Here is a 22,137-nt window from a genome sequence, read left to right on the forward strand (position 1 = left end):
AGGTGCATCCATGCCATCTGCATGCATAAGCTCAGGAATAGACACCAACAAGTCAGAGCAGAAGAATACCAGCAAACATTTAGAAATTCTACTTAGCATACTTGGAGAGAAATTCCTCCCACCTCCTTAAAACAGATGTAGATTAATTTTACACTTGCCATTACTTTTAAGAACTGATCCTCTTATAAAATAACATTTTTCATTGAAGAAGTGAGACAGGGTAAGGAAATGGACAAGGAGAGAGTTAAAAGAGGAAAGAAAATACACATTTGTTGAGAAACTAAAGATCATTAGTACTAAGAAAGTTCTAAGTGCCTCCTTGATGAAAAAAAAGTATTTCTTTCTGAGTAGGCAAAAGGTCAAGGAGTAGGTTCGGTCTCAAACTTAATTGGAACAAAAAGTTAAGACAGAATTCAAAGAAGGGCAATGGGGTATTGCTAACAGACAAAAGTGGAAATAAAATCTCTGGCCAGATTTCCTTTGCTAATGCAGAAAATGCATGAATTGACAAAAGATTCCAGGACTTTCACTTTCTAGTCCTCACAAACATTTAGGAAACTTACAATCGTGGGAAGAAAACAAGGGGACAAGGTCCACGCAAGTGAGGTTATGGAGGGAGAAGAAAAGAATTAAAATGGGAGCAGGAGGAATACAATTGCAAAGCTAAAAGAAGACTGTGAAATAAAAACAGTACTGCTTTGTTAATCCCAATAATGAAGTATTCAATGATTGACATATAGTTTACCAGGTACTAATTATTTTTATTTGATTTTTTTAGACAGAATAAATTGGAAAAAGAAACAGGAGAACTTGGCAGAAGCAATTATCCTATGGGTTGCTCTGCAGACAAATACTGGTGGCAAGAAAAAAAATTCAAGCTGAGCCCTGATAGAGTCCAATTTCAGTTCAGTGGACATATATAATGAAGGTAATTAAACAATAACAAGAGGGGCACCTGGCTAGCTCAGTCAGGAGAGCATGTGACTCTTGATCTCAGGGTCAGGTGTTTGAGCCCCATGTTGGGGATAGAGATTATTTTAAAAACAAACAAAAAACCAACAATGAGATATCTTTTCCTACTAGATTGGCAAAGATTTTTTTTTTTTTTTAATAGATTTTTATTTATTTATTTGATAGAAAGAGAGAGAGCATAAGCAAGGGAGCAGCAGAGGGAGAGGGAGAAGCAGGCTCTCTGCTGAGCAGGGAGCCCAATGTGGGGCTGGATCCCGGGACCCTGGGATCATGACCAGAGCCGAAGGCAGATGCTTAACTAACTGAGCCACCCAGGTGCCCCACAGATTGGCAAAGATTTTTAAAAATCCAGGCAACACATAGCACCAGAGAAGGTATGAGGAAAAAACAGTCACTCCCATGAATTGTTATTAAGTTTGTAAACTAGTACCCTCTTTTTGGTGGATAGCTTGGCAATATATACCAAAATACAAAATACACATGTCTAACAACTCAACAATTTCCCCCTTTATTTATGCTAAGATGATCATGGCATTAAGTACTTAAAGATGAGTAAAAAAGGAAATTTATTATACCACTACTTTACTTGCAAAATTTAAATACAAGCAATGTTCATCATAGGAGGCTAGTTAAATAGATTATGATACATTAAATAAATTCAAAGTGTACTAGGTGGTCATTAAAACTGATGGTAAGGATTTATACTTATGTGAATGGAACACTGTCAAGAGAAAAAGCAGGTTATAAAACAAGTATAACCCCCCATGCAGATGTATCCCCACAAGATGGTAGCAGGACAGGTCTGCCGCTCCTGGACCAGTGCCTGCCTGCCCAGAACTGGCAAACCTGGCCCTCTCTACCGCAGGAAGGTCCTGATCATGAAAATCCTAGAAATACAGCGTCCTTTGTCAAGACACATGAGTCGCACTGACTGTTTTCCACTCACAGTGCAATCAATCACCTTAGATGTTAAGTTCTTCGTGCTACAATGAAGGAGTTAGGAGATATGCACAATGTATGCCTTTCACACTGTAGAACAAATGAAATACACAGCTTAACTGTTCTGAATCCTTTTATTTCAGCCCCTTTGGGCAGCTTAATAGATGTGTAATTGGAATTGTGTGACTGTGGCTGTAACCGTGCCTTATTAGTCTGAAAATTAAAATCAGTAATGATATCCCGAGATGCTTTTAGGTTTGAAACAATGATGTAAATATGTAATTTTGCTTAAAGAGAAGAACTCTCAAAAAAAAAAAAAGCTCTCTTTTTTAAAAGAGTTACTGTTAGATGGCCTTAGTATGATTATTATCTATCAAGAACTGATTACTGTACATAAAAATAAATTTGTATACAGAATACAATTTAAAAACCAAACATGTACCGTATGATCCTAGTTACGTAGAACTGCATACTCACATACACAGAGAGAGGTCTGAAACAATGTCTACCACTGTTAACATTTTAGTGAACGCTAAGTAATGGAATTTCAGGAGTTTTTTAATTTTTCTTTTTCATATGTTCAGTGTGAATGTTTTTTTTAAGATTTTATTTATTTGTCAGAGAGAGAGAAAGAGAACGAGCACAAGCAGGGGGAGCGGTAGGCAAAGGGAGAGGGAGAAGCAAACTCCCTGCTGAGCAGGGAGCCCGATGTGGGACTCGATCCCAGGACCCTGGGATCATGACCTGAGCCGAAGGCAGATGCTTAACCAACAGAGTCACCCAGGTGCCCCTATTAGGTACCTTTAAAGACTCACTTTATTTTTTTAATTTTTTTTTAAGATTTAAAAGAATTTTTTTTATTTGACAGAGAGAGAAAGAGAGTGAGAAACAGCATGAGAGGGGAGAGGGTCAGAGGGAGAAGCAGGCTCCCTGCTGAGCCAGGAGCCCGATGTGGGACTTGATCCCAGGATTCCGGGATCATGACCTGAGCCGAAGGCAGTTGCTTAACGAACTGAGCCACCCAGGCGCCCCTAAAGATTCACTTTAAACATTATTCTTTTTTAATGGTTCTAAGTAAGGTCTTTTTAATTCAGAAGGAAATTTATACCAAAATAAGGGAGAATCCCTTTACATATGAACTTTGTCCAAAATTATTATCTCCTGACAAAGAGAGGACTGAGGAAAGTGACAAGGATTAGCCTTTCCTCTACAGTTCAGATTGTCACAGCATTTTACCACAGTTCTTTATAGAACTCAAGTGTGGAGATTTGTACATCTATGAAATGCAGTCTTATCAGAATTACAAAGAAACTATAATAGACACTCAGCAATCTAAAATACATTCAATACTTGACAATATTATATAAATTTTTAACTTGTATCATTTCATGGCAACACCAGAAATCTATATCTGCTTCCTCTAGCCTCAAGGTCCTCTTGGCAGTATTTTATATAAATCTCACTTACCTCTTCAAGCTTCTTCTCAATCTCCTTAAAGACAACATCTGCCTTAAATCCATTAACTGCAGCGCTGGTTGGAAGAGCCTCAATTTGATGAGTTCTAAAAGAACTGGGGAAAACAATCAATTTCAATCCATGGAATCATACAGATACTAGGTTTTTCAACATTTAACAGTAGTAGTTTTCAAAAAAACTCTTAAGAACAGAGATGTTATGGCTCTTACCCAAAGAAAATCACAATTAAGTCCATAAAACAAGCTTTTCTTCCCATTTTCTTCAACAAGTATTAAATGCTCACTAGGTGCTAGGCATTGTCCTTAAAAATACAGTAAACCAAAGAAACTTATCCTCACGAAGCTTATATGCTAGTTGGGGAGAGAGACAATGAACAAGCAAAAAAATAAAGGATACAGGGGCACCTGGGTGGCTCAGGCAGTTGAGCATCCGACTCTTAGTTTCAGTTCAGGTGATGATCTCATGGGTTGTGAGATCCAGCCCCCACATCAGGCTCCACATTCAGAGCATCATCTGCTTGTCCCCCTCCCTCTGCTCCTCACACCCACCCCCGCCCTGCTCATTCTCTTTCTCTCTCTCAAATAAACAAATAAATAAAATCTTTTAAAAAAATGAAGAAAATAAGGCAGGTTGAAAGGATACAGAGAAAGTATATGTGTGTGTTGGGTATTCTATTTTATTATTTTATTTAAATTAACATCTAGTGTATTATTAATTTTAGAGGTAGAGTTCAGTGATTCATCAGTTGCATATAACACCCAGTGCTCATTACATCACGTGCCCTCCTTAATGCCCATCACCCAGTTACCCCATCCCCCCACCGATCTCTCCTCTAGCAACCCTCAGTTTGTTTCCTAGAGTTAAGAGTCTCTTTTGGTTTGTCTCCCCCTGATTTTGTCTTATTTTATTTTTCCTTCCATTCCCCTAGGGTGTTCTATTTCATTTTTTTTTAAAGATTTTATTTATTTATTTGACAGAGAGAGACACAGCGAGAGAGGGAACACAAGCAGGGGGAGTGGGGGAGGGAGAAGCAGGCTTCTGCTGAGCAGGGAGCCCGATGCGGAGCTCGAACCCAGGACCTTGGGACCATGACCTGAGCTGAAGGCAGATGCTTAATGACTGAGTCACCCAGGCGCCCCGGGTGTTCTATTTTAGATAGCCTGGTCAGAGAGGCCTCTCTGAGGAGGTGATATTTAAATTAGGTCTTAAATTATGCAAATGAGCTAGCCATGTAAAGATTTAGGTGGGGAAGCCAGTTCTAAACTTCCAGTATAAAAACACTTGAGGAAAAAACTAACTTGGCAGTTAAAGGAACTATAAGAAGGCCACTATGACTGGCGCAGAGCAGAGAAGTAAAGGATCCAAGGTCACAGAAACATGTAGAGCAAGATAATAAGGAGCTTTAGAGATTATGGTTAGGAGTTTGGGTTTTAAGTATAATGAGAAGAACTGTATGGTATAAGCTACAGAGTAGCAAGATCCAATTTATATGTTCTTTTTTTTTTTAAAGATTTTATTTATTTATTTGACAGAGAGAGACACAGCGAGAGAGGGAATACAAACAGGGGGAATGGGAGAGGGAGAAGCAGGCTTCCCCCCGAGCAGGGAGCCCGATGTGGGGCTCGATCCCAGGACCTGGAATCATGACCTGAGCCAAAGGCAGACGCTTAACGACTGAGCCACCCAGGCACCCCTGATTTATATGTTTTAATATATAAATTTCCAGCTGGAAAATTGTAAGGCTGCAAAATAGGGAAGCAGGGAGACTGGTGAAGAGGCTACTGCAGTAGTCCAGGTAAGAGATGATGGTGATTAGAACAGAATCATAAGCAGAGGTTGGACTCAAGATTTATATTTTACCTGTGACACAGAGATGAATTTAACAACCATTTGCTATTGGTTGTTTGATAGTTAGGGAACAACTATAGATAAATGACCTGATGTAGCAGAAGGAACATAGTCTTTATAGCTACAAAGGCCTGGGTTTGAATCCCAAGGGCTTCCTCCACTCACTAACTATATGATTCTGAGTAAATAACTTTACCTCTATGCACCTCTGGTGGGGAGGTAGGAAAAAGGTGGAGAGGGCCAATGACTCTGCATAATTAAACAGAATCCTGGGGAGGAGAGGGCACCTAGCAGAGCCTGTAGCCCATGGTAAAAAGTGATAGCATGACTGGTAAAGGCTCCAGAGCCTCAAGTGTTAGATACAGACAGAAACTTGAGGGGTCTAAGGAAGAGGAGGGTGTTAGGTAATTCCTCTGACATACCACAAGCAGGCTGGTGGTGGCTGGGACCCAGATGGGGACAACATGGAACTCCTATGGAACTCCATTATTGAAAGAGGAAGCAGCAGCCAATGATACAAAAGGAAAAACCAGAAGAGCATGGTGTTGCAGAAGCTGAGAAGGGAGAAGAATCTGGGAGAGAGGAATAAACTATGTCCACTGCTGCCAAAGGTCAAATACCCACTGGATTTTGTACCATGGAGAGTACAGGTGACTCTGACAAAAACAATTTGAAGAAGTGAGGGAAGGTAGAAGTCAGATTGTAGTGAAAGAGTGAAGAGGAGAGAGAAATGACATTTTGAGGTGATGACATGAGAAAGACATGAATTTGAGGGGCCGAGGACAAATTTTGTTATAGCAACTTGAACAGACTAAGACAGCAGGCCTCAATTTATCCAAGAAACAGCTCAAAATCAAAAAGTAGTAACAGAAAAAAAAAAAAATACTGTTCAAAAGTGATCTAAATTAAAGGAAAGAAAAGCTTAACTATAAATTAAATGCAACTGGTCACAGCTCTTAAATATGACCTCTCCTCCTCATTTTCTCACTTCCTACTGCAGCACTGAACATTTCTTCTCCACACTGCTAACAACTGCCTCCTAAGGATTCCTGGCCTCTGGTTCCTCCACCATTCAATTCAAAGTAATCCCAGACTGATCTGCTTAAAGGGCAATATAACCACATGATTTTTTGATAAAACTCATTCTGTGGGCTCAGTTCCAAACTCCTGAGTAGAGGATTTGAAGGTTTCAAAACCATAATTCAATAGTTACAACTGGATCTCCTGTCACCACCACACTGCTGACTCTGCCCATCTACCAAGGCACACACAAAATAATCTACTCTGTATCCACACAGTGCAAACCACTCACCAAACCCTCTATCTCAAATCTCTGTGCCTGGAATACCCTTCCCTCTACCTTTCTGCTGGGCAATCCTAGTCATCTGGTTTAAATTTACCTTCTTCATAGTAATTTCTTCCTTTGGGCTTCAACAGCGTTTTGAAAAAACTATGTCTGCCTTCCCCACATACACAGAGGACCGTACTTGGGGGGGCCTAAGCGTGTAGCAGTTGCTCCATCAAAGTTAGCTAAATAAAAAACTAAGTAAATCAGATTATATGCAATGGTTACCAGCAGTATAATGACTTATAAGAAATATTATTTGGTCATTCAGATGACTAAAATATATTTCTCAGATAGATTTGGTCTTCCATCCACAGTTCCTGAAAATGTTGCAAAGCCATAAAGGTGAAATGAGTGTCTTGTTATTATTGAAGGTGACTTATAGACCCCACCACCACACATCACTACCACCAGGGAGGGGAGAGGAGCTGGAGGTTGATGAACCAATAGCCAATGGCTTGGTCAATAATATTATGCACTGAAGCCTCCATAAAAATCCAACAGGACAGATTTCTGGTCCTTTTCACAGAGCTTCCACACTTAGAAAACCAGAACCTTTCCTCATACCACCAAGCCAGGCCCCAAGCTCCTTTGTTTGGGACCTCACCCAATGTATCTCTTCATCTTATTATTGATTTGTACACTTTATCATGTCCTTTAATAAACTGGCAAAACATAAGTAAGTGTTTTTCTGGGTTCTTTGAGCCACTCTAGCAAATTAGTCAAACCTAAGGAGGAGGTCATTGGAACCTCCAACCTGTAGCCAGTTGGTCAGAAGCACAGTCTGAGGTTTGTGTCGCATCTGAAATGGTGGGAGGGGGCCGGTCTTGTGGGACTGAACCCTTAAGCTGTGGAATCTGATGCTCTCTCTGGGTAGATAGTGTCAGAACTGAGATGAATTCAGATCTACTGGTGTCTGAGAATTGCTTGGTGTCTAGGGACAGGTTGTGGGAACTCCCATTCCCCATGTTGGAACGGGGTCTGGGAACCCTGAAAGAGTACCTTAAAATGACCTTGTTCAAAACAAAACCACAACCTTGCTTTAAAACTATATTTGTACCATTAGATTCAGAATCATTTTCCCAACTTTGGCCTTTGTAGTGAGTTATGCCGTATCACTAAGACTATCAATAACACCCTCAGTATTTTCTTATTAGTCATTAATTCTTATTAGTCATTCATACAGGTATCCCTGCTTTTCCTTTTTTTTTTTTTTTAAGATTTTATTTATTTATTTGACAGAGAGAGACACAGGGAGAGAGGGAACACAAGCAGGGGGAGTGGGAGGGGATAAAGCAGGCTTCCCGCTGAGCAGGGAGCCCGGTGCGGGGCTTGATCCCAGGACCCTGGTATCCAGATATCCCTGCTTTTCAAAAGTTCACGTTACACCACTTTGCTTCTACGAAAGGCCTACACTAGTACCTGTTTTTACTAGCCAAAAGAAATCCAAAGAGGATTTTGGTTTTAAAAAAAAAAAAAGGTAGGGGCGCCTGGGTGGCTCAGTTGGTTAAACGACTGCCTTTGGCTCAGGTCATGATCCTGGAGTCCCGGGATCGAGTCCTGCATCGGGCTGCCTGCTGAGCAGGGAGTCTGCTTCTCCCTCTGACCCTCCCCCCTCTCATGCTCTCTCTAACTCATTCTCTCTCTCAAATAAATAAATAAAATCTTTAAAAAAAAAAAAGGTAAAAAGAGATAATAGCGTTCACCGTTTGTTTTGCAGCAAGCCATTTTAGAGGCAGGGTGCAGATGGAGAGTGGCACCTCCCCCAAGTTCCCTCCCCAAGAACTACACTCAGCAGGGAGCCACAGCTTTGAACTGTGCCTGTGAGCATCTGTGCTTTATCTCAATTTATTTTGTGCATCCGTTAGCAAGATGTGTCCTAAGGTATCAGAAAAGCATAAAAGAGGTTATTCTGGAGGTCTGGGAAACACTCAAGAATTTTTCCATATAAGTTAATGGTAGTTGCTTCTTCGCCTTACACCATTTTGGCTTAAGAAAAATTTCAAAGGAATGTTCTACTTTTGGATAGCAGGGGAAACCTGTATATCATCTGGATTTTTTTCATACTTCTGCCCTCCCACAAATAACACTGTACGTATTTTGAACCAAATCAATCTCCCAGAATGTATTGTCCCAAATTCATAAACTTCTAATCTGAGCAAATTAGATACTATACTAATATGCTGACTCCAGTAGCTCTTTATAGTTTGGCTTCTACCGAGGGTTTTTAATGTCAAATATGAGCTGGATGAAATTCTAGAAGATGGTACAGATTGGTGATCACCTTTAGGAGGAAACTGGAAAATTCAACATTTTAACAACTTTTTATTTGATTCAATTCAAGGAACATTCACTCTTTATGTCAGAGATTCTTACAAGGGTGGAGAGAAGTCACTACAGCCTTAGGCCTCAATGATTTCATATAAGGGGAATAAAAATGTAGATATACTAAGCCAAAACTGGATATGAGTCCAAGAGGTACAAAGTGTGTGGATATTTAAAGGGAGATGATACCAGAGATGGGCCTTCAATGATAGAATTTTCACAATAGAAATGATATTCCAGGCAGGGAAAGAAAAGTGAAAGGACAGACAGAAGAGACTCTAGAGCTTGTAAAACATAAGAATATAATGGATTCTGAAAAGTGTGTCACATATCCTTTGTGGAACCAAAAGTGTGAAAAAAAAAATAAATAATTACCAAGAATTTCAGGAGAAAAAAGGGAGCCAATTAGTGTTGACAGCTACAGCAAGGTTAAAGAGAACAAGAACAGAAAACAAGGACAGGGACATTTCATAATCACATCACTAGTAGCCTTACCTGACCTCTGTGGTGAGGACAAAAACTAGACCATAAGATAGATATTTTAGCATGGGCCAAAAAAAAAAAAAAAAGGCCGGCCCAGTATAAAAGGCTCATCACAACAGAAAATAAGGCAAGAAGAAAAATTTTTATCATATGTAAGACCTGACCATGTTTGCAACAGAAGGAAAGGAGTTAACAGAAAAGCAAAGATGAAAAGATCCAAAAGGGAGAGGGTATACTTGGAACAAAGTTACAGAACGTGGTTGGAAACAAAAGCATGTGAAGACTACAGCCACACCTTGGAAAGGAAGAGGGACTTTTTGTCTATGGGGAGGATGAATGAGCACTTCTGAGACAAGAGCAAGAAGTTCAGGGATCCTGAAAGGCTTGGAACAGAAAGCGCTTGTAGATTTGAGGAGCACAGGCATTTGGTAAGGACAGGAAGAAAATGAGCAAGAGACAAATAAAAGGGATTCTAGCAGCAGTGAGGGCCGAAGGGCATTCAGAAACATACACGTGCAGAGAGCCAAGTAGCATATTTGATAACTTTCTCCAAACAACCTCAGAAGCTTGGGAGGCTATTCAGGGAGAAAGCAATTTTGAGAAAGAAAACCAAAAAAGTGAACTTGCCTAAATTAAAATCACTCCGGTTGGCACGTCTAAGACAAGTAGTTTTAGGTCAGCACTCTTGACTATGCTGCCTCTTTCTTTCTTTCTTTTTTTTTAAGATTTTACTTATTTATTTGACAGAGAGAGACACACTGAGAGAGGGAACACAAGCAGGGGGAGTGGGAGAGGGAGAGGCAGGCTTCCTGCTGAGCAGAGAGCCCGATGTGGGGCTCGATCCCAGGACCCTGGGATCATGACCTGAGCCGAAGGCAGTTGCTCAACAACTGAGCCACCCAGGCGCCCTGCCCCTTTCTTTTTTTAAGTAGGCTCCACAACCAGCACGGAGCTCAACGCGGAGCTTGAACTCACCACCCTGGAGCTCAGATCAAGATCAAGAGTCCCTCCCTTAAGCCACTGAGCCACCCAGGAGCCCCTATGCTGCCTCCTTTTTGAACACAATTTTCCTAAGGCTGGTTAGGTTTAAAAGCTAATTGCCAGTTTAAAGGTTTTAAAGCCAGGCTACCAAAGCGAAGTAACTGGATATTTACTAAGACAATAAAATTTGGACTTGATACTTGTACAACGTCATCAGCTGCGAAAAGTCAGGATTCATTAACAGACAAAACCCAGAATGCCACTCACCTGGCAGCTTCAGGAAAACCCATCTTGTAGATCGTCACAACCACAGCTCCTCCAATGCCTAAATTATGCTGCAGAGCAACCTTTGCACCAGGAACTTGCCTTTTTCCGGCTTCCCCTCTCAGCTGCCAGCAGAGTTCGGCGCACTGAGCCAGACCTAACAAATCGAACACAGAGCAGTCAAGTTCCACTGCTATTGAAAGCTGCCCCAGGGGCGCCTGGGTGGCTCAGTCGTTAAGCGTCTGCCTTCGGCTCAGGTCATGATCCCAGGGTCCTGGGATCGAGCCCCGCATCGGGCTCCCTGCTCCGCGGGAAGCCTGCTTCTCCCTCTCCACTCCCCCTGCTTGTGTTCCCTCTCTCCCTGTCTCTCTCTGTCAAATAAATAAATAAAATCTTAAAAAAGAAAGAAAGAAAGAAAGAAAGCTGCCCCAACCAGCTTTCTCAAGCCAGACAAGGGCTTACACTGAATCGTAACTTTTAATTAAAATATTTAATTAAGCCAAGACAATGTTTGCATAAATAATAACTTCTCTTAAAAACCATGAGGGTTTCTGCAGCCAGTTTTTTTTTTTTCCCTCCTAAGTCTGTATTTAGACAATATTCAGGCTTAAGAAATTCCCTGCACTCTTTAAAATTCCAACCTGTCATTTTTTGGAAATGTTGAAAAACAAAACACTGAACATACAGTTCTCTGGCAAAATGGCATAAAAGTAATTTCACTAATTTTACCATTTTTAATGTATCAAAAGAAAATAATCTAGGATTTGGGAGTTCACTTTCCCTAAAAAGTTTAGCTAGTATGGGGAATTTTCCTATGATTTTCCCCAAAGAGTTCTCAACAAGAATGGATTTTCATAAGAATAGCATTTATCCCCTGGATAATAAAACCAAAGGTTTTTAGAGCTGGAAAGAATTTAATAATGTCAGACTGAGAAAGTGTAAGATTAACTAATTCGTGAATGGTCACAAAGCAGGCTAATCTAGAGTTGATAATAGAACCCCGGTCTCCTGATTTACATTTGTTTTTCTTTCTACCAGACCAGCTATTCAAGGATACCTGAGTTAAGAATGTTCTAACAGGATAGACTGGTTCCACCATCGTGGAGGCAGAGCTATGCAGGTCTACCTACAATGTCTGTTCTTCCACCACTTCTGATTCCTGAGTACCTGTGACAATTTCCTACTTATGAACCTGTTAAAAAGAAAACCACAGGTCCAAAATGGTGTCATTTAGACCAAGTTCCCAAACCGAGGCTTAAATCCTCATCTTATTGTAGTTTCAACCTCCCTCAGAAATGCAGTCTTAAGGGGCACCTGGGTGGCTCAGTTGTTAATAGTCTGCCTTCGGCTCAGGTCATGATCCGAGGGTCCTGGGATCCAGACCCACATCAGGCTCCCTGCTCATCAGGAAGCCTGCTTCTCCCTCTCTCACTCCCCCTGCTTGTGTTCCCTCTCTCGCTGTGTCTCTCTCTGTCAAATAAATAAATAAAATCTTAGAAAGAAATGCAGTCTTAACTAGTCAGGAATTTTTTGATCAGTGCCACTGAGTCTGCCATCTGGGCCCTCTGCATCCCCCAAATATGAGGTAAACTGCATGATAAGACCCCTTGCTTTTCCACCTAAGCAAAAGCAGCCTTGCCTGGAGCAATCCTTTTCTTTTGCTAATAACTTTTTTGCCCCTCCCACCTATAAAAGCCTTCCATTTTGTACAACCCTTCAGAGCCTCCCCTCTACTTGCTAAATGGGATGTTGCTCAATTCACGAATCATTTATTAAAGCCAAATTAGGTCTTTAAAATTTACTCAGTTGAATTTTTGTTATTTAACAAACCCCAACCTCCTCAAGAAATTTAACTGCCACTTCTTAGTTCCAAGCAGCATGTATGTATTTACAGAATATATATCTTAAGCACTGTTTGGCAGTTACGAAAGCATTAGCCTGGGACTCCACTACATATAGTCTGGTTGCTACTGAAAATAAACCATCCAAATATGTACCAAGCACTCCACTAAGTATTAAATATATAAAGAATTGACAGCGTAATATAAAGTGCTAATAAAGTAAGTACTAAGTGCAATGGAAAACCTCAGGATGGAAAAACTACAGGGAAAAACATCTTGAGATACTACCTGAGGTCTTTTCCTTCTCCTGCTTCCTTGAACCCATCACTCTTCCTTATACCATAAAGACAGCCAAGTACAAAGAAGTCATAATTCAGCTTTAGTTTACATTAGCTATCTAAAGGCCTTAGCATAAACAACATTAAAAAAAAAAAAAAAGCATGGTCTTCTACTATCAGAGCCTGGTTTTTTGAGAAAGAAAAGGTTTGCTGAGTTTGGAGAACAAAAAGCTTTAATGGACTCAGCATGCACTAAAGGATGCGTATTTATGTAAGAGCAGTTTTTCCCTCTAAAAGTTATCAACCCAGAATGCTATCAAATACAAAATATATTTCAAAACCAAAAGTAATATAAAGACATTTTTAGACATACAAAGCTGAAAGATTTCATTACGATACTGCAACACTCACACTGTAGAAATGTTAAAAAGGAAGTCTGTTACAGAGAAGGAAAATGGTAGCAGATGGAAAAAAGGATCTACACAAAGAAATGAAGAGCACTGGAAGTGGTAACTACATGGGTAAATGGATAAGGGGGTCTTTCTTTTTTTTTTATTAAAAGATTTTATTTATTCATTTTGAGAGAGAGAGAGACAGAGAGAGCACAAGCAGAGGGAGAGGCAGAGGGAGAGGGAGAGGGAGAAGCAGATTCCCCTCTGAGCCAGGAGCCCGATGTGGGGCTCGATCCCAGGATGGGGAGATCATGACCTGAGTGGAAGGCAGATGCCTAACAACCGAGCCACCCAGGCGCCCCGGGGTCTTTTTTTTAATTATTTAAATCTCTTTAAATAAGATAGAAATAAAATGGAGTCATAAAAAGAAATCCAAAAGAAGGCTGGAAAAAAAAAATGTAGAAGGGAATAACAAATAGCAGGAACAAAGAGAACACAAATAACAAGACAGACTCAAACCTAACCATTTTTATTGAGTTTTGAAAGTTCTTGATATATTATGTATCTAAGTTCTTTATCAGATACATGCTTTGCAAAAGTCTTCTCCTAGTCTGTGACTTCCTTTCATTCCTTTAGCAGCATCTTTTGAAGAGCAGAAGTTTTTTATTTTTATTAACTCCCACTTATTTGTTTGTTCTTTTATGGATTTACTTCTGGTTTTGTATCTAAGCAATCTCTATCTAATCCAGGATCACCAAGACCTTTTCCTGTGTTTTCTCATAGATGTTTTATACTTTAAATTTTACATTTAGATCTATAACCCATTTTGAATTAATTTTTGTGTATGGCACAAAGTATGGATCCAAGTCCATTTTTTACTTAATGTATTTCCAGTTATAGTGCCATTTGTTAGAAAAGTTATATTTTCTCCATAGCATTGCCTTTGTCAAAAATCAACTGTTCATAAATATGTGGGCATTATATCTGGACTCTCTTTTCTGTTCAGTAATCTATTTGTCTGTCTTTACATGAATACTATACTGTTTTGATTATTGTAGTTTTATAATAGTTCTGGAAATTAGGTCGCCTTGGCTCTCAACTTTATTCTTCTTTTTCAGAGTTGTTTGGCTAGTCTAGCTCCTTTGCATTTCCATAGAAATTTTAGAATCAGCTTATTGATTTCTTTTTTTTCATTTTTTCTTTTTTAAGATTTTATTTATTTATTTGACAGAGAGAGACACAGCGAGAGAGGGAACACAAGCAGGGGGAGTGAGAGAGGGAGAAGCAGGCTTCCTGCTGAGCAGGGAGCCCGACTCGGGGCTTGATCCCAGGACCCTGGGGTCATGACCTGAGCCGAAGGCAGACGCTTAACAACTGAGCCATCCATCCTGGGATTGAGCCCCACATAGGGCTCCCTGATCAGCAAGGAGTCTGTTTCTCCCTCTCCCTCTGCCCCTCCCCTCTGCTTGTACTCTCTCTCTCAAATAAATAAATAAAATCTTAAAAAAAAAAAAGAACAACCAATTGTGTCCCAAAATAGGCAAAAGATTTTAATAGACTCTTCAGAAGAAGATATACAAATAGCAAATAAGCACTTGAAAAAACACTCAACATCATTAGTCATTAAGAAAATGCAAATTAGGGGCGCCTGGGTGGCTCAGTTGTTAAGCATCTGCCTTCAGCCCAGGTCATGATCCCAGGGTCCTGGGATTGAGCCCCGCATCGGGCTCCCTACTCAGCAGGAAGTCTGCTTCTCCCTCTCCCACTCCCCCTGCTTGTGTTCCTGCTCTTGCTATGTCTCTCTGTCAAATAAATAAATAAAATCTTTATTAAAAAAAAAAAAGAAAATGTAAATTAAAACCACAAGGAGATGCCACTCCACACTGGTTAGAATGTCTAAAATTAAAGACTGACCATACCAAGTGCTGATGAAGATGTGGAGGAACAAGAACTCTCACACACCGCTAGTGGGAATGTAAAACAGTATGACCACTCAAAAGCCAAATTATGGAAAGAGCCCAAATGACCACTGACTGATAAATGGATAAAGAAGATGTGGTGTGTGTGTGTGTGTGTGTGTGTGTGTATAATATATATATATATATATATATATATATATATGGTGTGTATATGTATATATGTGTGTGTGTATGTGTGTATACATACACACACAATGGAATATTACTTGGCCATCAAAAAGAATTAAATCTTGCCATTTGCAATGACGTGGCTGGAGCTAGAGAGTATTATGCTAAGTGAAATAAGTCAGAGAAAGACAAATACCATATGATTTCACTCATATGTAGAATTTAAGAAACAAAACAAATGATCATAGGGGGAAAAAAAGAGAGAGGCAAACCAAAAAACAGACTCTTAACTATAGAGAACACACTGATGGTTATCAGAAGGGAGGTGGGTGGGGGGAAATGGGTTAAATAGGTGATGGGGATTAAGGAGTGCACTTATCCTCATGACCACCAGATGTTGTATGGAAGTGTTGAATCACTAAATTGTATTACATGTATGGTAACTAACCAGAATTTAAATAAAAACTTAAAAAAAAAAAAGTTAAACACATACCTAGTGTATGATCCAGTCATTCCACTCCTAGCTGTTTACTCAAGAGACATCAAATGTTCATACAAAGATTTATACATGAATGTTCACAGTTCATAGTAGCTTTATTTATAGTAGCCAAAAACTATAAACAACCCAAATACCCATCAACAATAAATTGTGATATATCCATACAATGAACTACTACTCAGTAATATAAAGGAATGACCTATTGATTCACGCAAAAATAAATAAATCTCAGGCAGACAAGAACAGAGAATACATACTATAGGGTTCCATTTTATAAAATCCTAGAAAATGCAAATTAATCTACAGTGACAGAAAGCAAGATCAGTGGCTGCTTTGGGATGAGGGGTGAGGAGTAATGAGAGGGAGGGATTACAGAGAAGTATATATGAAGAAACTTCTGGTTCATGGATATGTTTACTATCGAGTATGGTGATGGTTTCACAGATATATATACATGTATGTCAGAACTTATTAAACTTTACATTTTAAAATCAGTTGATTATATGTTGATTTTACCTCAATAAAGCCATTAAGATAATAAAATAAAATATGAGATATATAGGCATGATCTTCCTTCTCCGTTACTTTTACTTAGCAAGTGCAATAAAAGCCAGGAGCTGCTCCTAGCTATCTCTACCTGCCAACAGGTATCAAGAGTAAACACTCTCACTTGGGTTCCATTTCCCCTGGCACTGGAGAGTATTCATTAGAATCTAATGATAAAACTTAACTTTCCTCAATCCCAGTGGCAAAAATGCAAAATTCTGGGCAATGGGAATGAGGATAGGTGGCCTATAGGACATGACGAGAGGCTAAAATAGATGCTTTGGTAAAAAGCTATTTAGGGCAGCTGCTCTTTCTGCCCACGGGTCCTACCCCCATGCTTTAATAAAACCACCATTTTGCACCAACAAAACAAAACAACAAAAACACAACAAAAAGCTATTTAGGCTTTACTGACTTACTGACTTTTTAGAGTCAGTATTAGATTTAGGTCTTGCCAGTCATCATCCTAGGATGTATTTCTTTCAGTGACCTTTTACAGAGTAGAAGGGGCAAGCCATAGTTTGAATATGCTAGGTCTCCCGGCTCAGATTCCATCTACTCTCATTTCATTTTCACCCAAATCTTTACAACCTAACTTTATAATACCTAAAAAGGTATTAGAACATGTAAACAAAAATCACATGATAGAATAATATGTGTACCATTAAAAACATCAAGAACAATGTGAATTCAGTAGGAGAAATAATTATATCACCTTGCGGGATCAGAACATCTTTGAATTAGAAAGGATCGAAGAGTTCATCGAATCTCAGGCCCCAACAAATGGGCAATTGCCCTCACAACACTGCCATCGGGTTGTTAACTTGTATTTTTCATACACAGCCTCTGTGACAGGCAACGCACGCTATCAGGAAGCAACCTACTACACTTCTGAGAAGCCATGTTCGACAGTTAATTTTCTGTATCAGCCCCAAATCTAGCTTCCCATGAATTTTTCCTAATTCTTCCCACACTAGACAAGTTTATCCCCTCTGCCCCATACCACTTTTCAGATGTTAAAGGAACAAAAATTTAATCAGCCATCCCCTTTATATGTGCAGACTCTTGTACTGAGCACTGTTCAGGGTACAGAGACTAAGGAAATACGGATTCTGCCTTTACAGGCATTTTAGTCAAATGCAGATATTTTTTCTTTTTAAGCCACAAATAATTACAATATATACTATAAGTATAAATGTCAAAAAAGAAGTACTGATTGAAAGTATAACGAGTTCAGAAAAGGGAAAGAATAATTCAATCTATGGAAAGGATGAAGAAATTAGGGAAAGCTTCATAAGGCAGGTAACACTTGAGATGGACCTTGAAGATGGGCATTTCTCCTGAGAAAAAAGCATTTTATTTATTTATTTTTTAAGATTTTATTTATTTATTTGACAGATAGAGACACGGCGAGAGAGGGAACACAAGCAGGGGGAGAGGGAGAAGCAGGCTTCCTGACGAGCAGGGAGCCTGATGCGGGGCTCGGGCGCCCCGAGAAAAAATCATTTTAGTGAGTATAGTGGTTAAGAGCTTGGACTCTAGAAATACATTGCCTAGGTTTGAATCCTAGCTTTGCCACTAGTTTGGTGACTTTGGGCAAGTTACTCTGTGCTTTTATTTTCCACTTTTATAAAATACAAAAATAGACATGAGAATTAAATGAAGAATACTTAGAACAGTGCCCAGCACTTAGCACTGTGTAAATATTTGCTGTTGTTGTTATTCAGAAAATATCAAAGATAGAGTCTGCAGCAGTGACAAGGAACTAAAGTTGTCTGGGAAGGAAACAGTCCATTTTAATTTAAACATTTAAACATTTTGGTTTCACCCAAAACCCAGCTAGATATAAATGCTAGCACAAAACCTGGCCGGTGGTAGGCAATTAGTAAATCTTCACCCCGCCACTTTTCTTTCCCTTTTTCTTCTCCTCATAGTTCTGGTTTATACTTTGCCTGAATTTGTGCATTCTGCCTTGTACAATAACTATTTGCATTATCACATTATCTGCCTCTTGTACGCCTGGGTGGCTCAGTCAGTTAAGCATCTGCCTTCGGCTCAGGTCATACTCCCAGGGTCCTGGGATCGAGTCCTGCATCGGGCTGCTTGCTCAGCAGGGAGCCTGCTTTTCCCTCTGTCTACCACTCTCCCTGCTTGTGCACGCTCTCTCTCTCTCTCTGGCATATAAATAAAATATATATTTTTTAAAATAAAAGCTACAGGAGATTCTGAATCAGTACATCATTAGACACTATATTTGAGAACCAATTACACAGGCGCTTGGGGGGGCTCAGTTGGTTAAGCATCTGCCTTCAGCTTAGGTCATGATCCCAGGGTCCTGTGATTGAGCCCCGCATCAGGCTCCCTGCTCAGTGAGGAGTCTGCTTCTCCCTCTGCCCGCCCCCTCCTGGCTTGTGCTTTCTCTCTCTCAAATAAATAAATAAAATCTTTTTTAAAAATAAATTAAAAATAAAAAAGAGAACCAATTACTTAGATCACCTCATGATAAAGTGGGCACACAATAAGCATTTGCTGAACTTTCATGGACTGAAAAATGAAAGATCAGGATCTAAAACTAGGTTGAAGCCATACTGGAAAGGCACTAAATGCCAGGCTTAATTGGCACAAAAGGCCAAACTAAATAACCATCTTCCAGCTTCAAAACAACAGTCCCTTGTAAGGAGCTGTATCTCAAATCACTTTCGTGGCCTTTCAGCAAATCAAAAACATTAATATGCATTTTCAAAAATCAGAGATAGCTAATAATAAGATAAAGTCAAATTTTATTTATTCATTTTAAACAGTTCAGTAAGCATTAATGCAATATATACGAAAGCACATTAAAAATTGAAATAAAATATGAAACTATTATATGGATGCTAACAATTAAAAAATCTAAGTTTTAATGTGATTTTCCTAATTGAAAAATCTAAAAGGGAGGCGCCTGGGTGGCACAGTCGGTTAAGCATCCGACTCTTGGTTTCAGCTCAGGTTGTGATCTCAGGGTTATGAGATCAAGCCCTGCATCAGGGTCCACACTGAGTGCAGAGCCTGTTTGAGACTCTCTCTCCCTCTCCTCCCTCTGTCCCCCCCTACACCCCCTCCCCCGCTCTCTCTCTCTCAAATAAATAAATTTTAAAAAAGAAAGAAAAATCTAAAAGGAATTCATGATTTTAAACCAACAATTAACAAAATATTCACTTCAAATACTTAAATCTATCTTTTTTTTTTTCTATTATAGGTACTGTTACGGCAACTAGAAGATTTTTTTTATCCAGATCTGGACAAGTTAAAATTGGAAACCATATCATGAAGCTTTAATTTTAAAGCTAATTTCCCAATACTGAGTTCACACCAAAGTAGCAATATCTTACAATTAAACTAACACCATTTGTAGAAGAGAACCTTACACTGTCCCCACCCCATCATAAGTTAGTATGTTTTGGAAGCACTTGACCATTTTCTGATTTTCTTAGAATCCTATTGCAATTTGTTATCCAAGTAACCAGGGAAAAATATTTAAACCACTCAGAGCTGTCATTCTAATATATTTTCCAGGAGTCTGAATTCTTTCTTGGACTACAGCTAATGGCCATGTGTCAGATTTATTTGAAGTATATCCAAATCCTCAATATGTAGCAAGTAAACATTTGCAATTCAATAATTCCTCATCCCTATTCAGGCTACTAATCAAATCAGCAAGATCCGTAAATTTTTCCCCCAAAATGCTACCCCACCATTAAACATAATCCCTAATGACTGATGATAACAGGAAAATGTTACCAACAGTGTAGACTAAAATACTGGAAAGGGTGCCTGGGTGGCTCCGTTGGTTGAGCATCAGACTCCTGATCTTAGCTCAGGTCTTGATCTCAGGGTTGTGAGTTCAAGCCCCATACTGGGGTCCATGCTGGGCATGTAGCCTACTTAAAAAACAACAACAAAAATATATAAATAAATAAAATACTGGAAAGTGTTTTCAAAGGATACTACAGAAGGTGTGACATTCTTTGAAGTATTTAAAAGTTGAGTAAATTCTATCTTCCTGTGGTGTTTTAGGTTAGCCTTTCAGGCCAGGGGAAAGAACTAGACAACCTGGCCAAGACTGACAAAATTGTTTACATTTGATAAAAGAATCTAATGTTGACAAGATTATTAAAAGAGAAGTACTCTTGGGGTGTTTGAGTGGCTCAGTCAGTTAACTGTCTGCCTTCAGCCCAGATCACAATCTCAGGGTCCTGGGATGGAGCCCTTCATTAGGCTTCCTGCTCAGCGGGGTGTCTGCTTCTCCCTCTCCTTTTGCCCCTCCCCCTGCTCATGCTCAAGCTCTCTCTCTCTCTCTCTCAAATAAACAAATAAAATCTAAAAAAAAAAACAAAACCTTACTAATTTGACTAATAAAATATTATATTATTTTTCTTAAAAAGTACTGTCATACTCTATTGTTGGGAATATACATTGTCTTTTTTGAAAAAAATTTGGCAATGTCTACCAGTTTTTAAAGATATACTATCCTTTGACATAGTAAGTCCATTGTTTTGAACTTATCTTGAGTATACACGCAAAAGTATGCAAAGACACGAGGATGCTTATTGCAGCATTGTTTATAATAGCAAAATTGATACCACATATATGTCTGCTAGGTATGGTTAGGTAAATTTCTTATAATGAGAATACTGTGCAGGCATTAAAAAAGAATAAACAATATCTCTAAGTGATAATATAAAAAGATTTTTAAGATGTAAGTAAAGAAAGCTGTCTACAATGTGGTAAATATACATATATGACACATACATATAGAAAAGTTGTATATAGGGGCACCTGGGTGGCTCAGTCGTTAGGCGTCTGCCTTTGGCTCAGGTCATGATCCCAGGGTCCTGGGATCAAGCCCCGCATTGGGCTCCCTGCTTGGTGGAGAGCCTGCTTCTCCCTCTCCCACTCCCCCTGCTTGTGTTCACTCTCTCACTGTCTCTCTCTCTCTGTCAAATAAATAAAATCTTTAAAAAAAAAAAACACAAAAGGTTGTATAGTAATAGTAATAGTAAAAGAGGTTGACTCTGAGGAATAGAACTAAGGGTAAGAAGGAAGAGAAAGACATGTTAAATGTTAAAATTTGTCATCCTGCTATAATATTAAAAACCATATGACAAACCTTTGGAGAACTATTTGGCAGCTTCTTATAAAGTTAAACATATATCTGCCCTCCGATTGAGCCATTTCGCTGAGTTATTAACCCAAGAGAAATGCAAAAGGTATGTCCACAAATAGACTTGTACAAAAAGGTTCATAGCATCCTTATTCATAATGGCCTCAAACAAGAAGGACCTCAAATGTCCATCAACAGGAGAATGGATAAACAAAGTGGTATAAGGAATACTATTTAGCAATAACAAAGGATGAGCTACTGATACAAGAAAAATTTGGATCAGTCTTAGCCTGCCTGAGGGAGAAAGGTTTGGAGAATGGGGAAGATGTTTGAGGGAAGTCAAGGTTCATCTATGTTGTAGCATCTGTCAGTACTTCATTTCTTTTATGGCCTAAGAATATTCCATTGTATGAATATACCACATGTATATTGCCTGATGACAGACATCTCAGTTGTTTTCACCTTTTTGGCTATTATAAATAATGCTGCTATAAACAATTGTGTTTTGTGAGAACTGTGTATTTTATTATGTGAAAATTACACCTCAATTTTAAGAAAGAATATGGATATGAAAAATCGTATTGTTACTACAAAGCATGATTTCTGAATGTTTCAGTGAATGGCAGAACAAAAATATCTCAGAATGGCAAACAAGTTAATTATAATAAAAATATGTTCCTTCAGAGGAGAAAAAAGTTATGTGTCAATAAAAACAACC

At 39.1% G+C, this 22,137-nt stretch overlaps 1 protein-coding gene across 1 annotated transcript in view; it reads right to left on the minus strand.

Annotated features, from left to right (window-relative positions):
• Positions 1-22,137, minus strand: part of SCP2 (sterol carrier protein 2) — a 112,044-nt gene that overhangs the window by 20,163 nt on the left and 69,744 nt on the right. The window contains exons 12-13 of the mRNA XM_078073140.1: positions 10,637-10,790; positions 3,379-3,481 (exon numbers count right to left, since the gene is read on the minus strand). Coding sequence (XP_077929266.1) covers positions 3,379-3,481; positions 10,637-10,790 — 257 coding nt within the window. The remainder of the gene's footprint in view (positions 1-3,378; positions 3,482-10,636; positions 10,791-22,137) is intronic.

The sequence above is a fragment of the Halichoerus grypus genome, chromosome 5 (genome assembly GCF_964656455.1).
Source record: "Halichoerus grypus chromosome 5, mHalGry1.hap1.1, whole genome shotgun sequence".
Classification (NCBI taxonomy): Eukaryota; Metazoa; Chordata; class Mammalia; order Carnivora; family Phocidae; genus Halichoerus; species Halichoerus grypus.